The sequence below is a fragment of the Topomyia yanbarensis genome, chromosome 2 (assembly GCF_030247195.1).
Source record: "Topomyia yanbarensis strain Yona2022 chromosome 2, ASM3024719v1, whole genome shotgun sequence".
Lineage (NCBI taxonomy): Eukaryota > Metazoa > Arthropoda > Insecta > Diptera > Culicidae > Topomyia > Topomyia yanbarensis.
In genome coordinates this window covers 247,475,625-247,502,720 of record NC_080671.1, presented here as the reverse complement: position 1 = coordinate 247,502,720, position 27,096 = coordinate 247,475,625, and the positions used below count along the sequence as shown (strand labels likewise).

At 35.7% G+C, this 27,096-nt stretch overlaps 1 protein-coding gene across 2 annotated transcripts in view; it reads right to left on the bottom strand.

Annotated features, from left to right (window-relative positions):
* Nucleotides 1-10,199: 10,199 nt before the first annotated feature.
* Nucleotides 10,200-27,096, bottom strand: part of LOC131683042 (uncharacterized) — a 188,195-nt gene continuing 171,298 nt past the window's right edge. The window contains exons 2-5 of one of the 2 annotated variants that reach the window (XM_058964861.1): nucleotides 11,579-11,713; nucleotides 11,130-11,511; nucleotides 10,542-10,982; nucleotides 10,200-10,483 (exon numbers count right to left, since the gene is read on the bottom strand). In XM_058964861.1, the coding sequence (XP_058820844.1) occupies nucleotides 10,359-10,483; nucleotides 10,542-10,982; nucleotides 11,130-11,511; nucleotides 11,579-11,677 (1,047 nt within the window). In that variant the 5' untranslated portion in view covers nucleotides 11,678-11,713 and the 3' untranslated portion in view covers nucleotides 10,200-10,358. Of the gene's footprint in view, nucleotides 10,484-10,541; nucleotides 10,983-11,129; nucleotides 11,512-11,578; nucleotides 14,091-27,096 lie in introns of those variants that run through there. The other variant, XM_058964860.1, reaches the window with a different exon arrangement.

Genomic DNA, 27,096 nt, shown 5'->3' with positions numbered 1-27,096 from the left:
TGATGAGAAATTTTTAATTTTTTGCTTCAAATGGCTGTGTCTGGGGATTATATAAGATGTTTCTATGTGTAAAGCTATCTGATAAACAAAACGGCATAATCATTTTCAAAATAATTATACACGAATTGTGAGAAAAATGCAGTTTAAGTTTGTAACGTTCACTTTTTCCGTTATTTAAATACAAAACTAAAGTGCTTATGAACTTGATTTATTTTGCCACAATTCAAACTAATAAATGTCTTTAAATCGACGACTGCTTGCTTCACAGTTCATATCGATACTGACGTTCCTTTTTGTTCTTCAGACCGCACTAGGTGAAAAGGGACTTTCGTCACAAGTTTTAAACTGGAAATATAGCATATTTGTCAACATCGTAACCAAAAATAATTTTTTTATAGATTCCCTGACTCATTTCCTTCAAAATTCATCTCACTGATTGTTTATGGGCCTAATGAAGCCAAAGATATGAATAAAAGTTAAAAATTGATACTTTTTTCTATGGAAAATTTTCATGCACGATTATGACACACCGTACTAATTTTGGCTTAGATACACACCTAAGACACGTGTGAGTGCGACTTTTGTTCACATTTATAGTAAAAACGCGAAACATAGTGAACCGATCTACGTAATATTTAAAAGATTAATACAGAATAGATAGAAGCATTATTTTCTTCTTGAATTGTTTATACCATTTGTAAATATCAAGATACTCAATCTCAAACTTTAAAAATCGTTTTTCTCGAAATGTGCTAAATGGCGCTTATCATAAGATAGAACAACAGCGATGATCCAACAATAAAGAAGGCAAAATTTACGTACAGAGAAGATTAGTTTTGTGTAACTTGCAGGAGGCGTATTCTATCTTCAAAAATACTTATCCTGATATTAAAATAGGATTTTCCATGTTCGCTAGTAACCTCCAAAACACTGCATTTTGGCAGGGGCAAGTGGCACACACATCGTATGCGTATGTATATATCATCAAAACATTAAACTTATTTAAACATTACAAAGCAGTGAATCACTTCCAGATGGTGTTAACTCCTATCATGATTTGATTCCAAAAATAATTGGCAAAAATGCGAGCGAACAATATTGGGCTGCAGTGTTGCGGAAACTGCTCTGGAACGCAAATTTATATATATATATATATATATATATATATATATATATATATATATATATATATATATATATATATATATATATATATATATATATATATATATATATATATATATATATATATATATATATATATATATATATATATATATATATATATATATATATATATATATATATATATATATATATATATATATATATATATATATATATATATATATATATATATATATAGGTGTCGCGGTTTTCAAAGGAAAACCTTACCATTTAATTACATAAATATAATGTACAAAAAGTGTTATTCATATGGTGTATATGTTAAAGATAATCACCCTCATTCTTGTTTACGGCCGTTTTGATACGATTCGAAAGTATCTCACATTCCTATTCCCGTTTACGTTCGAACCAATTCAATCCATTCGTTCTTTCGAACATCATTCGTTCGAACGAACAGAGTCATTCTTGTTTACGTCGTATCGCTTATTTTTAACGTTGGTGATTCGCAAGTCAAAGGTGACGAATCAACTGTTCGTTTGATTGAAAGTTCGCAAGTTCTGATTGGGTGTTTGTCGACTGGTTACGGAATATTCACAGGTATTTAACGGCTTTCTCAGTCTTAATACTTTAGGCAAACGATTTGATTTTAGATTTTTAAAATCAAATCGTTTGCCTAAAGTATTAAGACTGAGAAAGCCGTTAAATACCTGTGAATGTTCGCAAGTTCATAAGTTTTTTATGATAAGTCTGATACAATAAAAACCTTTTTCAATGGTTAAAAACGAAAGTACAAGAAAAACTAAAATAACCAACACAGAAGTTTTGTTTTGAAAAATTATTGCTATGGATAAAATACTCTGCGTGATGTGTTTTTAATTCTTTATTAGGATGATAAAACTGATAAAATTATTCAAAAACCTTCTAGGACAAACAAGCGAGTAGCAATGAAACCAGCATGCAAGACTCGACGTCAAACCGTGTAGATTTGGATCCCGGGCTGTAGTCGATTCCAAAAGGAACCTGCGATGCCATAAAGTTTTTCGAAAATATAGGATAATTTAGTAATTGGAATTGGAGATTTGTGAGAAGTGTGCATACTTGTCCTGTCCAAGTTGTTCCCCTGTGCTCTTGGAATCGCTCTTCCAGGTGAGTTCGGTCACAATAAGTGACTATAGTCATCAAAGTGACTCCGGTGATCGCTTTTTTCGCTCTTGGACTCTATTCTCACAGTCACGTCACTTAGTGACTAGAAGGAAATCTTCTTCCAATCACTAGGTAGCTGACGTGATTGTGAGAATAGGGCCCTTTAACTCATCCAACTAGGTAAGGTGACAGTGAGAATGGCTCTTAACTTAACTTTTCCTATACAAAAATTTCCTTCAAACGTGATTCCGTTATATAATTTTTGTATTTTTATTTGCGTGACTTTAAAACTATTTTCATGCTTCCACGTCTGTTGATCTAGTTTGTATTGCTCTGTTAACTAATAATCTATGAGCATTATGTATGCAATATGCTACTCAGTTGGTTGGGATATCTTTCAATAAATGAAATATCTGTGCTTTCACCTCATTGAAACATGCATTATAATTTTATACAAGAATAAGAGTGTTATTGTATGTTAAACATATATTGTGCAGTGCGCAGCAAACATTTATGATTTTCGATGACTTGGCTGAAGAATAATGCAATTGCCGGGCGCCCAGTATGCACCGAAAACGGTTTTTCAGCACTCCGATTGTCCGTTCAATAATTCCTCTTGCCAAGCTATGCCGCCTATTAAAATTGCTTTCTTCGCTTCCATCTTCCTGTGCTCGGTGGGGAGGTATGTGCCCGTGATAACAGTACCATTTCTTCTTCATATGGATTTTAAGTGGTTTGAACCAAATAGAATTAACGTTTGGATTTTTATCAGTGTTGGAATCATACGACGCTGCAGGGCTTCTTCAGTAAAAGTAGCACGATGAATATTGAATTTCTTCAAGGTTTTCTACTAAATGAGCACCGGACTACGATTGTTCTCTATTGCTATATTAAATAGTTGCACTGGATTTAAAAGAAGTCTTGGAGAAGAAAAATGCGGGAAACTTTAATTCATATTAACCAACTATTTGCTGGAAGTCGTTAAAATCAACGAATGACATATTACATCAGAATAAAAGAGGTTTTCAATTATAATTGGAATTATTTTAGTTTCTAAATTCAACGTTGAAAATAAGTCGCATGAACAGAAGAAAATCATTTGTTTTATTTTGATGCTCAGGATGTTTTTATTATGTACCTATGTGCGGTGAGAAAAACAGAGAATTAAATGAATCTTGCATCGTTTTTGCAAGGCGCCTATGAACAATTGCAAATGTTTTGAAATTTTCACGCATATGCCCTTTCAATTTAAAAGGTCTTAAGTGCCGTCATGATTATTTTAATCGCATTCCTTTGGTTTGCCAATAACCTCTTCGATTACATTGACAGAAACAAACATAGCATCCGTTGTAGAATAGTGGATTCTTCAAATCCAAAGCCACTTCTTGGTATGTTCCAACTCATAATATTCATTGGAAACATAGCTTTTTCTACTGAAATCGATCGAAATAATCGAAAGCTTGACGGTTTCGATAGATGCCTACGTATTGGCCTCCACAGCTAAAAATATTCCAGTATTGGCAAGATTCAGAACCAATCAACTTCCGCTTTTTGCTAGCAGCTTTGGCCTTAGGCCGAAAGATTCCATTATTGGAAGATCTTGCTGGTTCAATAACGTCCATTTTGTTTTACTTCCTTTCTGCGAATAGCAACGTTGGCTTTGGTTGTAAGAGGTTGCCAAATACACGCACTCGCTATTAACCCAACCTGCTTGCCAACCGCCGATGCGGTGTCGTGTATTTATGGCGGTTAGTAAATCGTGTGGCTAGTCTTAGTGCCAAAGCCATACTTATTTGAAAACTTTAAGTACAAGCTCGTACATAAAGTAGCATAAATATGTATAAATAACTCGACAAATTTACAGTAATTGTTTTACAGTATAGAATTGAAGTATAGCGAATTACAAAATATTTTGGTGCATAAAATATGTTCTTTAAATACTTAAAGTACACTCACAATGACATGCATTACATAAGTACCAGAATGATTCCCATTCAGTCAACAGAAGTATTTTAAATATGTTCACTAATTACAAATATTTAAAATACAACTAATTCAAATATTCGACAAAACAATTTTTTATGAAATATTAACCGATTTCCTTGAATTTGTGCAAATAGACAAGCGAAGTACGACACCGTGCGTTTTTATTTTCTCCGTCAAATCTTCTCGGTCAAATCCTTTCGCAAACCCGTTCGGAATCCTGAATGTATTCCAGCTCATGTACAACAAACTACTACGACTTAATCGGTTGCTGCTATTGAGCTGGAATTCCGGAATCCGAACCGTTTTCCGAATGGTTTGACAGGGTTCAAAATCGTTGAAATAAAAATGACAACCTCACTTCCAGATGCATTATAGTCAAGAGGGTGACATGACGTCACATTATCGTAGTCAACATAAGAGCATTGATTGTAACGAAATTTGTTCTAAATACGAACGAGGAGCACTTTTGTTTGCATCAAATCAAAGAAAGTGTGCATTGTTTTCTATTGTTTACTGCAACATTTCAACCGATTTTGACGTTGCCAAACTGACCCCCATCGATCGGTGGAAAATCGATGTAACTTATAGAGTACTTGACAATCTGTAACTGTATTAGTGTGTTCGACGATTTGTTTTCCTCCACCTGTCATAGGTGGAGTAAAACAAATTTAAAATAACTTTTCTGTCAGATTATTTTCATGATGGAACTTGACCAACCGACATTGTACGTCTTCGGAATGACTTTCACAGCGACAAATAGCATTTCAGCACCATTATAAATACTTTATACGAGCTATTTCAAATTATTAAATTGGCTGACAATTTTACATATGACAGCTGGAGGAAAACAAACCACTCAAGAGGTGTGTGTAAAATGGTTTGCCTAGAACTCTATTGTCAAACTCTGTATGTAGAAATAGGGACGTCAGTTAACTGATTACAGTACATACATGTGTTACCATTCGTCACGTTTGAGTGTGTTGGTTTGTTGCTAGTCAAATTAATCATGGCACCCAGGATCGCGAAACACACTATCAACAAGCCAACCAATCGAAACGAAGCTTGTAAGCACGTGGTGAAAATAAGTATGGCGTTCGGGATCACAAAAGGGCAAAAATTTACATCACTAACTAATCAGAACTAAGTATGGGACCACGCGCCTTATTTTACTACTTTATTCTCTTTTTTTGGTCGAAAAAACTGGCTGCCGACGCACACATAGGAAAAACCTGTACATCTCGACCTCACTCATACACAAAAATGTGACCACCTTTGAAATTTTTCATCATGTTGAAATTTTCGACAGTTGCGGCAACACCTTTTCGTACACGAACTACGTTCGTATCGTTCGTGCGCGGATACGAACGTAAACAAGAATACCACTTTCGAACTCGTTCGAAAGTATTCATTCGTTCGAATGACGGATACGGCCGTAAACAAGAATGAAGGTGAATGTGTAAATTGAAAAAAAAACCGATTTAATCCACCTAGCAGTGAGATGAGACATTTCTTACACATTTCACTATTGGATTAGTTGCAGAACTCACGAGAAGTAGGTACCCAACTAGAGGTGGGATGAAAACAGTTTCTAGTCTTGCACGAATAAAATCTCGAATGAACTGAATAAATTATAGAAATCCACAAAACGACCGAAATAAAAAAGTAAAGCAAAAAATGAAATAATAGGTTTTTAAATTCATAAAATGAGTAGAAAAGTTAATGTAAATCAAAATTATCAAATACACGAATCAAATTAGATTAGGTTATTAAATAAAAATTAAGATTATATTTAGAAACAGTCATAAGATTAATAGAATAAATTGACTCATACTAACAAATTGAATGAAATAAAACGAATGACTGAACATGAAAAGCATAAAATTAAAGATATGAATCAAATGAATCAAATGAATCAAATGAATCAAGTGAATCAAGTGAATCAAATGAATCAAATGAATCAAATGAATCAAATGAATCAAATGAATCAAGTGAATCAAATGAATCAAATGATTCAAATGAATCAAATGAATCAAATGAATCAAACGAATCAAACGAATCAAACGAATCAAATGAATCAAATGAATCAAATGAATCAAATGAATCAAATGAATCAAATGAATCAAATGATTCAAATGATTCAAATGATTCAAATGATTCAAATGATTCAAATGAATCAAATGAATCAAATAAATCAAATAAATCAAATAAATCAAATGAATCAAATAAATCAAATGAATCACAAAAATCAAATAAATTATATGAATCAAATGATTAAAACTGAAAAAGTATTCAGATTATTAAAATGAAGAAACTGAACAAAATGAATAAACTGGAAAAAATTAATAAAATGCATACAATGAAAACAATGAATAAAATAAGTTAAATGAATGATATGAGTAAAATACACAAAAACAATAAACTGATCAGAGTGATTCCAAACAATGAAACGAATAAAATAAGTAAAATGAACGCAGATGAACAAAACGAATAAAAAAATGCTGAATGAAATAGTTAATTAAAAAGAAATGGTCATATATTTGAAGCTAAAAACATTTTTGAATAAATAAAATGAATAAACCGGATTGTACGAATTTGAGAACCATTGCATCATAAAGTTTTTAAATGTTTTTGAAAATCTTATCTTCTGAGAAAAGGCTAATTTATTTATTTATTTATTTATTTATTTATTTATTTATTTATTTATTTATTTATTTATTTATTTATTTATTTATTTATTTATTTATTTATTTATTTATTTATTTATTTATTTATTTATTTATTTATTTATTTATTTATTTATTTATTTATTTATTTATTTATTTATTTATTTATTTATTTATTTATTTATTTATTTATTTATTTATTTATTTATTTATTTTTCATCTGACCTACATGGTCTACATGAAATGAATGAGGAAAAGCCCATTTGGAGTCCATCAAACAACCTCCAAATGCGCGTAAAAACCTCATTATCTTTTCACATATACATATTAAACAACACTACACATTACATTACATAACATTACATTACATTACAATGTGTTACTAATAATACATCTAACAAATCAAAATCACTATCTAAATCACATCTTATGCACTAAGTTAGCCGTTTAAGCCTATTTTTAAAAACGTCACTTGATACAGAGAAGTCAAAACATTCATAAACATTATTAAATACGCTACACATCGCCCTTATGGGTTCATTCTGTCCATAATCAGTACTTTGATAGTCAAGTCTTAAAAAATTCCACGATCTTATACTTCTAGCGGGCACATTTACATTAATCTGAGAAAGTATATTTGGGGCATCTATTTCACCTGTTAGAACTTTCCCTACAAACACGGCTCTGGATATATTTCGCCTTTTTGAAAGAGGGTCCATGTCGAGCAGACGACAGCGTTCAATGTAAGGTGGCAACTCTATCGGGTTGCGCCATGGCAAGGTTTTAAGGGCATATCGGAGAAACCTAGCTTGTATAGATTCAATTCTGGTAATCCAGACATTTGTGTACGGGCACCAAATGATAGCTGAAGCTTCCAGGATGGAGCGTACAAGAGAGAAGTACAGTGCTCTCAGACAGTATGGGTCAGTAAACTCTTTGGCTATTCTAATGATAAAACCAAGGTTCCGATTGGCTTTCGCAATGATGTGGGAATAGTGATCTCTAAACGTCAATTTAGAATCCAGCTGTACACCAAGGTCCCTGACAACTGACACTCTATCCAGTAGTTTCCCTGAGATAGTATAACACCACAAAATTGGATTTTTTCTGCGCGTGAAAGAAATTACTGAGCATTTGGATACACTGATAGTCAACCGATTTCGAGTGCACCAGTTACAAAATTCATCTAGTTGTCGCTGTAGTTCAATGCAGTCCAATTCAGATCGAACAATAAGAAACAGTTTAAGGTCATCTGCATAGATAAGTATGCATCCTGGTGGAAGGACATTACAAACGTCATTGAAGAACAAGGAGAACAGCAAGGGTCCAAGATTACTACCCTGGGGCACACCTGATAAATTTATAAAGTTATGTGACTCAACATTTCCTAGTTTGACAGATAAGGTACGACCAACAAGGTATGATTTAAGCCACTTGGTGAAGTTGAGTGAGGCACCCAATCTTTCTATCTTCGCCAGTAGGAGCGAGTGATCAACACGATCGAATGCTGCTTTGAGATCTGTATAAATAGTATCCACTTGTGCTCCGCATTCAAAACTTTTAATACAGTGTGAAGTGAATTGTGCTAAATTCGTGGATGTTGATCTACCTGGGAAGAACCCGTGTTGATCTGTTGATATATATGTTTTGGCTTCCCGGAACAATACATTGCTTACTAGAATTTCAAATAACTTGGACCCCGCACAGAGAGAGGTTATGCCCCGATAATTTGCTATGTCCTGCTTATCACCTTTTTTTAAAACAGGAAACATAACCGATTTTTTCCAACAAAGAGGAAACGTCCCTTGCGACAAAGATAGATTAAAAATCAGCTTTAGGGGAGCGGAAAGGGCACTCGCACATCTTTTTAAAATAATTGCAGGAATCCCATCAGGACCAGCCGAAGTCGAAGATTTCAATTTATCAGTAGCAGCAACAATGTCTTCCTCCGTAAAATGGATGTTACCTAGGTCCATCACACCCCTGGGAACATCTCGTAGTCCGATTTCTACCTGTTCTGGAGTAGTCGGAACTGTTTCAAATGCACACGAAAAATGTTTTGCAAACAGGTTACAGATACCGCGAGTCGTGCTAGAAGTTTCATTTGCCAGAGTCATACTAGAAGGAAGTCCACTCTCTTTACGCTTCTCATTTACAAAAGACCAGAAACGTTTCGGATTTCGCTCAAGGTCAGATTGCGTTTGTAATACATGCCGAGAGTATAGGAAGCGGTTATAAGCTTTGTAATTGTTGCTAGCATATATGAATTCCCGCTTTGTATTGGGATTTCGTCGGTTAGTGTAGTGCCGAAGCGCGGCTGCCCTCAGTCGTTTAAGTTCTCGGAGACGTCGATTGGACCAAAGTGGTTTTGGTTTAGGACGCGGGGCTGGGACATATATTTCAAACAGTTGGAGTTGGAAACAGGATCGATGAGAACTCTTCTACTGCGTCATTTACATCGGTTGCGTTATTGAGCAAAGTCACCCAGTCAATCGTTTGCAGTGAGTTGTTGAGTCCAGGAAAATCGGTTTTTGAAAAGTTATACTTCAAATCGTCAAGAATCTCGTCAAAAATAACCTGTCCAGGACAGGTCTGCTCAACTAAGAGGGGAGGGTGATGCGAATCTATTTCAACGAGTGGCTCATCTGCACGATAGACATGGCAGTTCTTGTATGCATCTTCATTTACAAACAGAAGATATAACGTGCGATTTAGTCTGTTCGTGATGGTACACATTTGCAGCATGTTGAGTAATGACATCCCGTCTAGTAAAGCAACGCTAGATCTCGAAAGGGATGAGTCGGAATGGTCGGCGTAAGCATACCCGAGCAAAGTCTGATATCAAATTGAAAACTAAACTTGATGTTGTGATGTTTGCAGATAATGCTTACTCAGGTTGCTATCGTTTTGGTCGTTTTAACGGTTAAAAGATCAAAATCGAGAGCAGAAAAAATGTCCTTTGACATCAAACAGAAAACTATTTCTGCTATCAGTGAGAGCTAATAGAAAACTTAATTTGATGTAGAATTTTATATGTTGATAACAAGCCAAGTATTCAATTTGATGTTTTGTCAACGTAATGAAAACAAAACTGCAACAACATAATCAGTTATTGATTTGCTTTAAAATACACCTGTGAAAACAAAATTTCACTAGCATATTCTGATGTAGATTTGCTTTCAGATTGATATATTGAAAACAAAATTTCAAAAGTATATATTCATTCCCATAATGCTCTGACAAACCATCCGAATTTCGTTCGGAATCACAGATGGCTTGGCTGGGCGTTATGTTGTAATAGGCTTTCGAATAAGTAAGAAAAGCTAGACTGTTAATACATACGTATACATTAAGTTTTATAAGGAAATCAGAAAATCCAACGTTAAATTCAAATTCAAATACAGCAATGGATCAACTATCTCGATAGTCCAAATTAATCTACGACGAGTTATATCGGTTGAAGTTACTGATGACAGTCTGCATTAATCGATTGCATTTTGAAGCTACTTCACGTGCCTTCAATGCATTGTCATGCAACAAGAGACGTCTTTCAATTAAACAATCTAAAAATAAACAATTAAAGTTGTAGAGTTTTGAAATATGTATATATTAATACATTACCATTGACAAATTTTACTTTGTTTTTTTCCAGTGCTGTACGCACAGGGACTGTGCTATTTTCAGCCTTCGATTGGCCATCAGCAATAGATTGAAGGTTTTTTTTATGACGTCCTTTTGGATTGTTCGATGTGCGTCCTGTCACGGATCTCCCTGCGAATCCCTCAGGCCAGATTGCATACGTGAGAAGCTTGACAAAGATATAGTCACTGTCCTTTGCAACTACAGACATCTTCGATATTTTGTCGGCGCTTGGACAACCTGGGAATACTTCTATATTTTCAAAAGGTTTATGAGTTACAGGCAAAAGTTTCGACAGCAAGGCCTGCTGCATTGCGGCGTGGGACCGTTCGAGATTGCTCTTTCGTTTTTTCAAAAACATGTTATGCTTTCGTAATTCAGCATTTTCAGCCTTTAGTTTTGCCATTTCCTCCGCCAAGCATTCTGAATAATAGCATGAAAGAGATAAGTATTATTTTTCCAATGAAGCATTTCGCAATTAAAATCCTAGTGAAACTTTGCTTGTTTGAATTTTCAAGCTATACATAATAATGTTTCTCATTAGTGGTGTAATCTTGATAAACTATTTACCTGAATCAACGATCTTTTCCTGGCAAGAAGTCAAACCGAACTCGGTTGCCTCCAACTCGTCATCATCAAAACCATACAGATCGTTTTCGATATCTGAATCGCCAGAATTATCTTCAAAATCGTCAGCAATAACGCGTCCGACCTTTGAATCTCGAGATCGGCTTGGCCCAGCTTGTGGTGCCTCTTCCGGCTCAATTTTTCCTATTATTGGTTGCTGTGGAACTTTAACAATCGGTGCTAATTTACGAATGGACCTCGGTTTTGTAAATCCATGATTTTCGGAAGTTGCACTCTCGGACTGAGCATTGTTATCGATTATTTCCACAAGTGCCAGTTTTTTGGTGTCCGGCTCGCAACTCAACTCGCCGGATCTAGTCGATTTCTAAGGAAAAAGATATAGGGAGAGGTTATGATTTTGAGAAATCAGATTGATTCTTGTATTGACTCACCTTTAATTCTGATAGATCATTCAGTATAAACTCCGAGTTCCTCTCGTTGGATACTTGAAGCACGCGTTTTTTTGATGCATTAACGCGTTTACGGACCATTTTAACGCACTGCAAAAAAATTTTCTCATTCACGAGCTTCACGCGAGACAATGACGATTGAAATGTTCCAGTGTTGTCAGAAGGTTTTATATAATATGGGAAAGTATTAATATAAATAAAAAATCGGTTATCATCGGTATGAAATAGAAATTCGCCGAACTTAAGCAATTTCGGAAACGATTGTTGTTCTTGAGTCGGAAGTCCGATAGAAATCCGACAGTTTCCTGAATCAATTTTTGGATCATTTAATTGAGAAAGATGAGGACACTTTTCAAACAGATGCATGTTTAAGTGATAATAATTATCTATTTTCAATTAAAGGAAGTACAATTATATAAAAATTGGTATTTATCGGCATAAAAAACAAACAATCGGTATATTTATAAGCTTCATTGGTATATCAGTATTTAGCACGAAAACCGGTATCAATTCCGATAAATGAGTATATCTGGCAACGTTCATTGATATGAGAAATGTCCATAGTTGTTTCTATGAATGGCGGTCGTCTAAAATTTTCATTACAGTAAATCCCTACCAATAAGGACGTTTTGATTCCGAGCTAATATATTTAGGCTGTGAACCATTTTTAACTTTTGTTTTAAATCTGGCGCTTTAAAAGTTATTTGTTAAATAACCCTACTCTGGAGAATGGTTAAATTTGACAGCGCGAAAGTTAACTTTGACAGCTCGTTAGTTAATCTTTTGGAGAAAAAAGTTGTGTCAAGCTTATTTTAGGTTATTTCATGACGTTTCGAGACTACAACTGTCATACTTGATGTAACAAACAAAAAAATATTAAAATATCGACAAATGATCACACCTCTACAAATTCATGGGTTCCGCTGCAGTCAATTCTTAATCTCTATCCAAATGATATTTAATATTTAATTCTCTCGGTTGAATATAACCATTCGAGGAAAAAATAACTTTTAAACTGTAAAAATTTAACTAAATGTTAAAAAAAACTATATCCAGCATGCGCTTTTGCATTATTTGTGAAGCGAATCATTCTACTTTCGTTTCCCCTTCAAAATAAACATATTTATTAGAGTTTATGTAAGAAGAGTGACAACAAGTGGTGCAAGTTAATAGGCTTTACACCAACAAACATAAACAAAATGAACCGGATGAACATCTTATAATAAATCTCAATGGCTTGTTTACATGTGAGTTACCGTAAAACGGGGTATCTTTGACCACAGGGGTAAGTTTGATCAAATGAGACTTTTTTCAGTAACGTACGATAAGATGATTCCCTCTAACAAAATCATCGAAACAAAATACAAACCATATTCTAAACATGCTCAGCATCTACCGGCAACGATTATTTTGTCATTTAATGTACTTTTTATGAAAACAAATTCAAATTGAAAATGATTCAACTTTCATGCATCGTTCCAATCTGTACATTTCCGTGTATATTAATGAAATCAAACAACTTTAACTGAACTGATCACTTTTTTAGAAACCGAAAATATTTTTGTCCAATAATTTATTAAAAATATCCGAGATTTTTCTTGCTGGACTATTTTTCCGAAAAAGTTCGATAAAAGTCGGTCTATCCTTCCAGGGAATTCTGTTTTCTTACGAGACGACCCAATGTCGGGCCATAAAATCCCCTGCAGATATGGAATTTACACAACATTTGGAGCGTTATTTCGTTACCCCGAAAACAACGAATGAAAATTTACAACAAATTTATTTTATTTTTATAGTAAAATGAAATAAATTACCAAACAATTTGGACGTTTTCCATCTATTGGTACCAGTATGCACTTGTTTTAAAAATTGATCAATGTTCCCCCGTTTTACGGTATGTGAGTTTTAATACAACAAATGAACATCCGTTACACTCGAACTCGCGCAACTGACGTAGTAAATAAACCACCGAGAATTGTCAAACATGAAGTTCATTCGTCGTAAGTTAATTCGTGTCGTCATCTTGTAGAACTGACTTTGTCAGTGCCATTTCAAAGGGCCCTTATTATTGGCTCGAATCAGAACTCGTCAAAATGTCAATTGAAAATAGGTTCATTCGGAGTGTTCATTTGTGTTTCTATTTTGCTAGCGTTGCCAATTTTATTTTGATTCCACCACCAAATGTGGATACACCTCATCGGTTAAGCCGCATCATACTGGTACGCCTTAAACAGAGGTTCCTGAATGGTATCGGGCGGTTACCGAGCTTTCTAAAATTTAATCTGGGAAATAAAACTTTTCTGGCAACGCAACTGCACCCCGTTGAACTCTCTGAGTTCTACAAGATAACGACACGAATGAACTCATAATGAATGATGTTCATATTTGACAATTCTCGGTGGTTTGTTTACTTTGTCAGTTACGTGAGTGCGAGTGCAACGGATGCTCATCTGTTACATTCGAACTCATGTAATTTCCATGTAAACAAACCACCGAGAATTGTTAAACCAAGTTCATCCGGTTCATTTTGTGGGGTTATGCCGGTTGATGAAAAATCTAATTTCTCCACCTGGTCACCAGTTTGACACTACAAAATGAACTTTGCAGTTGGCTACTTTGGTGATGTCATTCAAAATCAATATTTATAAATTATGGAGTATGAATGAATGTCACGATATTAGGAGAAAACTAGTCGATAAGTTTATATTGCTCAAACTTTGCATCCACCAGCCATACAAAATGAAAGGTCAATATTTTTTTCGTAACTGCATTTGAAATTTATTCAAGTTAAAGAATCGGTTATTCCGCGCGAAGTGATCAAAAAAGATGCAAACTTGAAATCGACCTTCACGGATTTGAACTAAATTTGGAGAAATTTTTCATCTACGGTTAATATATAAAAACCCAAATTTTTGCGTCAATTGAACCACCCCTCGGACCATGGGAGCACCCCCTGTTTTAACAAATTGCCAGAACCCTAGATTTTCATTTGATCACTTTTCAGGTTCTATTTACTCTAGAATTAAACCGTAAGATGGCTTTTGAAGAAAATTGTTCAAGGAGTCTAGAAAAAATATAATTTTTTTGCGGCAGTGCTGCCAACTATATGATGTTTTCAGGTAAATATTAAAAGTTAATTTTTCTCTCAATGCATATATTTCAATTTTGAAAATTCTAATGCCATTGTGTTCTCAATATATTTTGAGCGCATCCTTACATAAACTGTTTTCAAAAATTGAGAAAATCTTCAAACGGTCATTAAAATCGACCCTGATCTGCTAGAAGCAAACCAAAAACGTAGTTATTCATCATTTATCGTCTACTTCACGATAAATTGGGTGAACTCAGGATACTCAAGTTGGTTTTTTTTTATTGTTGTGCGCTTGCGTTTTATATTGTGATTTTTTTTTGCTTCAAAACAGAGTGTACGCTGAAATTATATTGAGGTTATGTAAATGTATTTTTATGTAAAAATGTCTGAAAAACGCAATGGCATAAGATGGCTCCCATGGCCCGAGAGGTGATTCAATTGACACAAAAAATTGGGTTTTTTTTATACTGGCCCTAGATGAACAGCTCCTCCACATTTGGTTCAAATCCATGAAGGTCGATTACACGTACCTTGATCACTTCGCGTGGGATGACCCGAATTGGTTTTCAAATGTCCGCTTAAGGAGATCACCTCATCAGTCAGCTTCTACATATCGATTTTTTTTCTTCAATCGTTAGAATTATTATCAGAATATTCTTGAAAAGTTTGACAATATAGCTGAGTAACAACTCGTGCTTGTAAGTTTCCTTTGAGTTGATTTTTTGCATCTACAAACCTTAAAGCCCATTTTCCGAAAACCATGTTTTCCAAAATTAATGGCTCACGTGCGTACGTTGGATTCCGAATTTGTTTACATCCAATTACAAGGGAGTTACTGTTTGGTAATACAGTCTACATAGCATTGATCACCTGTCGTCCCTTTCCAAAATTCAAAATAAAATAAAACTTGCACAACAGTAATAAGTTTGATTTGGAATTTAATCGTATACTATATTCTGTCGATTTGCATCTAGCATCAGGATATTAGTAAAAACGAAGATTATATAAAAAACTAAGATAGGCAACTTAAGACTGTTCTAGTTTTTGCCTAATACGACACTACACGGCGCGAGTGTATTGTTATGTGCCCGTTCCCTAGGTCTTTTAACTAGCTTGAACAAGATTGACCATATACCATAATGAATCGTCGAAATAAGCGGCATCATTATATGATGAATGAAAATTACGGGCGGAAATATATGCGCAAGGTATGTGAGATCAGTTACCTTTCAACTATGCAGTACACATGATTTTTCTTTTAGTCTGCCACTCAAGGACGTAACTGTGCTCAATTTTGTGGACATACTTCAAGCACAGATGTTCGTATTGATGCAGTTTTGAAGAAGACAGTCAATTCATCCAGTGAATCGGACTATGATGGATTTGACGACATAGATGTAAATCATGACGACAAACTGATTTTCATAAACCAATCCCATTCTGATGAGAGCCAAAACTGCACAATTCCAATTACTTCAGCGGTGGATCTCGTGGATCAATCATCACAAGTGAATTCATCTGGCATTTTGAGTGAAAATTCATTAGTGGACAATAGTGATTGTTCCTCAAACGAAGAGTTTGGTTCTTCAGAATACAATGTTCGTGAGGTAGTTTTTCAAAATAATTGTACATATTCTATCTTCCTATATTGGATCTTAACTTTGCTACACAGTATTGTCAACTGATACAAAATATCAACAATTTCTTATGTCGTTTTCGCTTAAGGTAGAAAACAACCGGATCTAACTGCTGTTAAACCGTTTGTTTGAAGCCAGTTTCGAACCTAGATTATGCGCCACTGAACCGAAAATCGGGTTGGGTTTTAACCTGAAATATATTTCGGGTTCGCTCACACCACCGCTGTTTTGCGAGAACCCTACTCAGTTCCATTAAAAACGTTTGTTTGAAGCAACTAGTCTGGGTTGGTTTCTAGGTTCTCAATCGAAAACTACATTGATATTAATTTCAAATTGCCGTAATATTCAAATACGCGTGTAATGCATTCTAGTTGAAAAAGCTTCTCAATTTTTTTAACCATTCTTTATATTTCAGGATTCATTTGGACCGTTCGATAAACCATTTGAATTCAATGCTTCAATTCAAATTTACGATGTTTTGTACATGATACTTAACTTTTATGTAAAATTTAAGTTGACTCAGGAGGCTGTTGTACAGTTGCTAAGAATAATCAATCTGATTACCGGCGTAAAGAACTGTCCTGAAAGTTTTGAGGCGTTTGCTGCTGCATTTCCCAGCTCATATGATTCACATCGTGTGTACTTTTGAATGCCAGTGCGAATATGGCTCTAATACTCCAAACAAGCAAGCTGTTTGTCCAGTTCCTGGTTGTAAGTCAACCAAGTTCGATTTTTTCATGGTACTCCCCATCGAGAAGCAGTTGAAGGAAACTGTTCTAAAATACAGAACCGAAATACATGAATATGAACAATTAATCGAAGCAGACAATATTTCCGATATCAATAGGGGTAAAATGTTCACCAAAATTAAAGAAAATCGCGGCGGAAAATATATTACTTTATCCGTGAACACAGATGGAGCAGCAGCATATCGTTGGACGTTAAATAAACCTTGTTATCCTATTTTTATTGTGGTGAACAACCTACCACCTCGTTTACGCTTTAGCAAACATAATATAATTCTCGGTGCCATTTGGTTAAGCAAGGGAGATCCGAATATGTGCATGTTCTTCAAATACTTCTGCTTAGAAATGAAAAATCTTAGAAATGAACTAGAAATAGGCGAGGAAAAATACAATGTAGTTGTCCTACAAAGCTGTTTAGATACAGTGGCCAGATGCAAAGTGCAAGGAACTACACAGTTCAACGGAAAATACGGATGTTCTGTATGCCTTCACAGCGGAAAGGTAGTAAATGGAAATCAGATTCGCTATCCTGTACGACGAGTAGAACAAAGAGAGCATAATACAACTCGATGCATAATGCTGGAGGTTCACGAAACCAAAATTCCCAAGTTTGGAATTAGGAAATTGTCAGTATTCCTAGCAGTACCTGATTTCGACATAGTATTCGGTATTTTTTGTGTATTCATTTATTGCAAAGTTATTTGGAATATTATTACAGGTTTCCCCCCCGATTACATGCACAACGTCCTCTTAGGAGTAGTTAAACTGATGTGGGAGTTATTTACCGCGACATCCAATCACCACAAGCCGTTCTATGTAGGATTACAACTAGAAGAAGTCGAGCAACGAATGCTCAGTATTCGTCCACCAAGTGCATTCTCACGGTATCCTGGAAAATTGGAAGACATGAAAAAGAACAAAGCCGCTGACTGGGAGAATGTTCTTTTTCACTATTTTTATCCTTGTTTTAGTGGAATTCTCCCAAAACCGTTTCTTGATCATTTCATGCTACTTTCCTCATCTATTTTTGAACTTCTAGATGTGCATCTTACTCCAAAGCAAATCACTGCTTGTGAAGTATCTCTCAATTGCTTTGCCAAAAAATTCTGCAAACTTTATGGAGAAGAAAATATGGTATTTAATATACATTTGTTGACACATTTATCGGAGAGTGCTAAAAACTTTGGCGCGTTGTGGAATTCATCCTTATTCCCATACGAAAATGCGAACGGAGTAATTTTACAGTACAGAACTGGTAATAATCACCCTGTCATTCAAATTAGCTCGAAATATTTTTTAAACAGAATATGTCAATACAAATTATCATCAAATTCTGAAATCAAGTTATGTCATTCTAAAATATGTAGTACGACCAAAAATACCGACTTACAGTACGATCAGCGGCTTGTTTATAGTGTACCAGAATATGCTTGTATCGACGCTGATGTACATGAGAAGGAATTCAGTTACCATGACCGAATATTTATTGGGAATACTCAGTTTCGCACAAACCAATCTTGTAAAGATCTTGGCTATGACGACTCGTTTGTTTATATAAACGATACATTCTTCCGTATTGAGCAGATTCTAATTTCTAAAAGCAACGCATCGTTTATTGTTGCAACAAAACTCAACACAACAAAACTATTCAAAAACATGTTTTCATATGTAGTAAGCGATATTTTGGTGCTTAAAAGAACTAATGCTAGTTTTCGACAGTGTGTTAACGTGTCCATAAAAATTAATGGAAACGTAATAAATTTTATTTCGATATGTAAATTTAACAGCCAAGTAGATTAAAAATGTAAAACTAATAATAAACATATATACCATGTGAATAAAACTAATAACTTTTCTTTTCAGTTTTTATACAATAAACTATTTTTGTTAAAATAAAATCCTCTAAGAAACCTACCGCAAAAGAATAACAAAATTTGATATCATATTTTGACAATCATACACAGAAATCAAAATAAGATTTCAATTTGATGCTGACATCAAAATTTGAATTCGATATGCTGTTATTTTGATGTTGGGCTTTGCTCGGGTAACCGAAAGAAGTCGTTTTCCATACAAGACCAGGCTGGTTGTAATCTCCAAATAACAAATGAGAAGCTTGGGGTTCTTGCGAATTAGCAATGCCAAGTGCGCATTGAATATGGTTCTGAATAACGTTTATGTTATCTGCGGAGTCCGGAGGGAGGTATACGACGCCCACACATGTGTTAATACCATGGCTATTAAGGTTTACCCAGAGTTGTTCTACGCCGTTATTGTTAAAACTTTTTTGTTTAGACGCTAACCGATTAGAAACAGCTATAAGTACACCCCCGCCCCTTTTTTTACCAGAAACGACTGGGTCACGATCGTTACGATAGACCGTATATCTAGGTTCAAACAGCTGCAGGGAATTGATTTCGTCGTTCAGCCATGTTCCTGTCAGGATAATGACGTCGTGCTCTGCGTCGGTTACAGCTACGAACAGCTCATCGATCTTTGTGCGTAGTCCTCTCACGTTTTGGTAGTATATTCTGAGCTGGGAACGGGAATTCATTTGAAGGGAGGCAGTATCTGTATGTCTAGCTTCGGAGGAACATATACATTCCTGGCATTTACCTGGAGAAACAGTCGTGGTGTCTTCATAATTTGAGTCACGGATAGCTAGGTGGAAGTCAGCTACGGAGTCGGAAGTATGTTGTCCAACGGTAGACTGGAACCGAAAATTACTTTGAGGGGGTGCAGTATCAAAGGTAGCTTCGAGAGGACATATACCCTCTTTGGCTTTACCTTGAGAAACAGTCGTGAGGTCATCATAATTTAGATTGCAGATGGCTTGATGAATATCAGCTACGGAGCCGGGAGTGTGTTGTCCAACGGTAGACTGGAACCGAAAATTGCTTTGAGGGGGTGCAGTATCAAAAGTAGCTTCGAGAGGACATATACTCTCTTTGGCTTTACCTGGAGAAACAGTCGTGAGGTCATCATAATTTAGATTGCAGATGGTTTGATGAATAGCAGCTACGGGGCCGGGATTGTGTTGTCCAACGGTAGACTGGAACCGAAAATTGCTTTGAGGGGGTGCAGTATCAAAAGTAGCTTCGAGAGGACATATACTCTCTTTGGCTTTACCTGGAGAAACAGTCGTGAGGTCATCAAAATTTAGATTGCAGATGGTTTGATGAATATCAGCTACGGAGCCGGGAGTGTGTTGTCCAACGGTAGACTGGAACCGAAAATTACTTTGAGGGGATGCAGTATCAAGGGTAGCTTCGAGAGGACATATACCCTCTTTGGCTTTGCCTGGAGAAACAGTTGCGAGTTCATCATCGTTTGGATTGCAGATTGCTGGATGAATATCAGCTACGGAGCCGGGAGTATGTTGTCCAACAGAAGACTGGAACCGAAAATTATTTTGAGGGGGTGCAGTATCAAGGGTAGCTTCGAGAGGACATATACCCTCTTTGGCTTTACCTGGAGTAACAGAAAGTAATCCGTTCAGATATCCTGGTATGCTGGTCAACGGTAATTGCTATTCGTCACGACTAATTTGCTGACGCTTTCTTTCAACAAGCTTCCTATACACAGCGCATTCGAAACTGTAGGCTGCATGTTTTGTCTCCAGATTCAGCTTCCGGTCCTTATTCATCTGAGCGCAATTAGCACAGCAAAGTAATTCTGATGCACATTCTGCTGTAATGTGGTCCCCTGCGCATTTAGAGCAGACCTGAGAGTTTTTACATTCAGTACTCTTATGTCCATACGCACAGCATTTAAAGCAACGTACTATTCCAAAACACTCAACCACTCTACATCTTTCCCAGCCAATGTTTACACGCCCTAACTTGAGCATGGTCTCAAACGAATCAGCATTCACTTCAATCACATAATTATATGCTGTGTAATCATTCCGCTTAGTTTTAAATAACGTTATGAGTTTTAACTCTGTTAAGTTCACTGATTCATTTTGTTCTTCCAGGCTATTTTTAAGTTCACTCTCTGACAACTGTTCCGCAATCCCCACAATCTTCAATCTTGGTTTTGCCGGTTTCGGAACTGAGATTTCATAATTCTCCCCAAACTTCTCTCTCACCACTGCCACAACTGATTCTATTGCCTCCGCACTTTTCACACCGAGGATGATTGAGCCACCATTGCCTTCTCGAACAGTTTGAATTTTATTCGATGCACGGTCAATTTGGCTACGCAATTCATTCTTTGTTTTCCTAGCACTTTGATTCAATTCTTTAGGGCGCACTAAAATAACGGGTTCATTCTTACGAGGCTGTTTCGGGGTTTCACTGTTACACTTTTCACTAACTTGCGAGTATGGTTCCAACGAACTAGAGCTTTCACCAATTTTTTGTTCATTTTCAACTCTGGGCCGTTTTCTAGGCCTGAGATTCCTGCTCGGACCAGCCGGTGTAGCATCTTTTTCGCCAGCAACACTTCCGTTTTTCAAAACTTCAGCAAATGTGCACGATTTCTGTTCGACCAATTTTCTGCTTTCAGTTAATTCCCGCAAGATTTCTAGCTTGACACTTTCAACTGCACGTTGTATCTGTGACCCAATAACATCTTCCAATGACTCAATCTTCTCGTTCATTTCATTTTTCCACAACTTCATACTTTCAGTTATTTCCACTAGAATGCTATTACATTTGGCCAGAATATCGTTGTGACCGCTTTGATGCTTCCGACAGCCATGGCACAAATATTTTAACCCGCGATTTGTTGTCATTGCTTTCAGCCCATGCTTATCGATATCATCTGTACACTTTAAATGCAATATCACTCCACACGGGCCGTAGCAGAAAACTTTTTCATTCTCTTCGCTTATCGCTCTCGTACAGGCACCGCATTGTAGCGTTGTGGTCATCCCCGCGGCCGCTGACACGTAGGTCGCCCGCCAAGCAGCACAATAGTATCACTTCGCTTGGGTGTAACTATAACGTTTCTTTAATCACCTCCTGTACAAGTTAGTTCACGTATACCGACACACGAAAAATATCACAGGAATCTTCGTTTGACGAGCTTCCAAATGCACTAATAATCTCCTCCCAAAACGACTTAAAACACCGATAAAAAGCAATAAAAACACGACGAATTTGTAGAAGACAACTGACGGTCCTGCGCTTATGTGGCTATGCAATAGACATATATGCAATGGACTTTCTAGGGCTTCCATCTTTTTTTTGGTATTATTCTTTTTGTTTTCATGCTTCATTACTTGACGGCGTCGTTTTAAGATTATTTGGTGTTTCTTCTTTATTGTTGGACCTTCATTAGTTATCAGGAACCTGGAACGTTCAATTTGCTTTGCAATTCGAAGTTTACTTTTTGGTCACATATTCCCGAAAAAAAAGATTTATGTACAGAATAGAATTTACTGGTCCAGTATTACGCGCAATTGAATATAGTAAAATGAGACAAGGTCACATGTGCTTTCAAGCCCCTTAAACAAAAAACGACAGGGAGAATGCGATTCGTAAATGAGACAGGTAGATATTTCAAAGTTTTTATTTGCGTTGAAGTAAATAGTGTGAAATGTCTAGGCTATGTCGATAGCATAAAAGCAGTGCATTCAGTTGATTGCAATGCAGTCTCTTTCCATTCATCCTTATAGCTTTCATATTTTTTCGTTCGGAATTCTCGTACAGGAAATATGGATAAGTCATATACAGACCAATACTGTGAAAAAGAAATGGTTCAAACTACTCAGTATATCCAAATATGGACGACGATAAGTTAGAAGACACATTGTAGTTGCATCCCCCATCGAGAGTGGGTACTTTGGGAGACTTCTTTTCCTGGATCTAATTTGTGGATATTTTTGGTCTTTGATCCGTTATTTTTCATGAAAGTTCGCACTAATATAACGAATGTGCAGCTGATACAACTCATGGTTCATTCGCCTGCGCAACGTTCCGTCTTCCATCTGCACGCCACCATAGATGGTACGCAACACCTTTCGTTCGAAAACTCCAAGGGCGCGTTGGTCTTCCACGAGCTTAGTCCAGGTCTCGTGGCCGTAGAGGACCACCGATCTAATCAGCGTCTTGAAGATAATCAACTTCGTGCGGCGGCGAATTTTGTTCGACCGGAGCGTCCTCTGGAGTCCAAAGTAGGCACGATTTCCCGCTAAGATCCGTCTCTGAATTTCTCTGCTGTTATCATTATCATCGGTTACCAGTAAGCCCAAATACATGAATTCGTCGACCATCTCGATTTCGTCACCGTCAATCCGAACTCGGGTAGGAGGTTTACATTGTCGTCTCTAGAACCTCTTCCTCTCATGTATTTTGTCTTCGAAACGTTGATGGCAATTTCAATCCTGCTGGCTTCAGCTTTCAGTCTTTGAGCATATATTTCATTCAAAATTCAATAGAGATACGAATAGTTTAAATATCGCACGTGGAATGTCTCTTTTGAAAATTTCCATCTTCAAACTTTCATATTACCCAGTTAAGCCAAATATTTTTCTGATATAGCCATGAATTTCCTTAAATATAGTGTAGATGCAGGCTTTGAATACAATTGAATTAAACTTGAGTTGATGTAGCAGCAGACAAAAAATAGTTTTGTTCTCTCAAACCTTCGCAATTACAATTAATAAATATTTTAGATTGTAGAATAAATACTAATTATTTTTGAGAAATAGTTCATTTATTATAAAGGTAATGTAATGTAAAATCACGAAATGTTCTCAACATCAAATTCCTTGAATCACGTAGATGTGATATTCAAAATCGGTTTAGTTTTGCCCCTAAAACCAGTAAAGCAATACTCTGTATGAAACAATCTCATATTTAGTTAGTGGAAATTGGTAAGCGAGGACTAAAAATACAAAATGTTTAATATCTCCGCCGCCCGTGCACGGATTTAGACAATCTATAGCTTGTTAGAAAGGTATTTTTACAAGCTTTTTATTTATGTGCAGTTTGTGGGACAATATTGTATTGTTCGAAAGTTATTTGCAAAAACCTGCTGTGTTTTGACACAATTGCTCATATCTCAGAAAGGAAACAAGATATCGAAAATCAAAAATAATAGTGTCAAATGGCAACGTTAGGCCTTTCATTTGAAACTAATTTCATTAAGATCGGTTCAGCCATTGCTGAGATAATTACATGACATTTTGTACATACATACATACACACACATACACACACAGACATTGTCTCAATTTGTCGAGCTGAGTCAATTGGTATATGAGACTCGGCCCTGCGGGCCTCGGAAAAAGTTTTCAAAGTTTGAGCGAATCCTATACATTTCTTTTGTAAGAAATGTAATAATGGATAAAAGTTGGAATGTTTACTCTAAAAGGCCATATCTCAATGGTTTGTTGACCGATTCTAATTATTTTTTTCATTATTGAACAGGTAGACGTTTCATCGTTTATTTTCATCAAGAAGAATATAAAATAGAGTCATCTACATCAATAAATAGACAATATAATTGATCTCAACTATATGTATTATCATTATTTAGTGAATATTTTTGTTTACAAATAGCGGCCTATCCATTTTATGTACTAGTTGATTGCAATTGCTGTATAAACATCTGAATGTCAAATTATCATGATAAGTTTCGACAATAAAACTGACAATAGTTAGAGAAATGAGCAGATGAACTTGTACTAATAACATCCCCTTTGACCAGTTTTAACATCTGTCAACCCAACCAGCGAATCACGATTGTACAAAATTTCCAACAAAAACCGTATCATAACATAAATTGATCTGAATCTGATTTGTATTTTGCGTTCGTTGCATTCAACTAATGTATAGAAATTGATAGGTCGTCGTTTTGAATATAAAATTATTCACTAAATAGTGATAATACATACAGTTGAGGATAATTATGTTGTCTATTGTTTGAAGTAGGCAACTCTATTTTATATTCTTTTTAATGAAAATTAACCATGAAACATCTACTTGTTCAATAATGAAAAAATAATTAGAATCGGTCAACAAACCATTGAGATATGGCCTTTTGAAGTAAACATTCCGACTTTTATCCATTTTTTTAAATTACACATTATATTTAACGTTTGGTAGACAAACCTATTTTCATATTTTTTTTTTTTCAGTGCACTATATAAATAACATTTTTGTACATTATATTTATGTAACTAAATAGTAAGATTTTCCTTTAAAAACCGCGACACCTATAAACGATCTAAATAGTCAATGAACAAACATGGATTCACGCTTGAAGTCTGGTAGAAAACCCATCTATGACCGCATACCACATCCAAACCGTTATAAATTCCGATTCCGTCAATGAAATATTTTCAAACATGCAGAGGATATACTTGATTACTATATCTTTCGAATGCCATGTACTAAATAAGTAGACAAATATTTTTTGTTTATAGAGATAGGACCAAACCCGTGGGTGTTTGCTGGTAGCCTTATGAAACGTGTCATAAAACTTCAAATCGCAATTTCTCCCGAATCTCTCGATGGATCATTTTGAAATTTACTGAGAAGATACTTGGGTACTGTATCTTTCGAAAGCCGTATGATAAATTTATGGTCATTTTTTGTCAATAACGGTTTTAGGAACACCCTGAATGTGTAAATTAAAAACCTGTTTTAATCCACCTAGAGGTGCAATGGTGCCTTTCTCATTTCTCCAAACTATGATTTAATAGCTGGTTCGTACAATATAACATTATGGAAATGTCTTTCATTCTTATTACACTTGGTAAGTATATATAAGAGCACCTTTTTGCATTCATCGCGGTATCGGTTTGAATCGGAGTTTTCTATGTGATCGCACTCCACAACCCGTAACTCCGGAGCTGGAAGTCGGATGGAGATGGAATTTAATATCAGTTTCCGGGGACGCAACACCTTTCATTTAAAACTAAGTTGATCAAATCGTTCTAGCCATTTTCGAGAAACTAATATAACCGTTATTCTGAATTTGGATGCGTTCGGATCCGTCGATGGTGGCCAGTGTAGCCAAAGAGATTTTGAATGACTGTTGGTGACCTAGATTTACAAATTCAACAGTTATGTTTATATTTTGGAAAAAAATCACCTTTTTAGATTCATTGCAGAATTCGTTAGAATCGGGATATGCTGCGTGATCGTGCGTATCACCCTGTAATTCAGGAACCAGAACTCGGATCCACACAAATTTCAACAGCAGCTGATGGACCTTTCATTTAAAATCAAATTTGTCAAAATCGGTTCAGAAAATTCCGAGAAACCGATGTGGACAAATCAAAAAATTTTGTTTTGTAACCATACTCTTCAACTCGTAATCCGAAACAAGATGTCGGTTGAAAATGAAATTCAATAGCAACCTATGGGAATATTATACCTTTCATTTGAATCTTAGTTTGTAAAAATCGGTTCAGCCATCTCCGAGAAACCGATGTGGACATTTTGTTAACAAATCCGCACATACACACACATACATACATACATACATAATACATACATACATACATACATACATACATACATACATACATACATACATACATACATACATACATACATACACACATACATACGTACACACATACATACACACATACATACACACATACATACACACAGATATTTTGAGATCTCGGCGAACTGAGTCGAATGTTATATGAGACTCGGCCCTCCGGGCCTCTGTTAGAAAGTCGGTTTTTGAAGCAATTGCATAACCTTTCTATATGAGAAAGGCAAAAGAATAATATTTAATTAGCTTAATCAGCATGAGTTCAATGTTATCTTCATGTGATTATATTTTGAAATGTTGGTGGAATGGGTTTGAAAGTGGAGGGAATGGGGGGTTAGTAGAGTGGGAGTGGAGGTGCGTGGTATGCGGTCATAGATGGGTTTTCTACCAGACTTCAAGCGTGAATCCATGTTTGTCCATTGACTATTTAGATCGTTTATACATGTCGCGGTTTTTAAAGGAAAACCTTACCATTTAATTACATAAATATAATGTACAAAAGGTGTTATTTATATGACGCACTGAAAAAATATGAAAATAGGGTTGTCTACCAAACGTTAA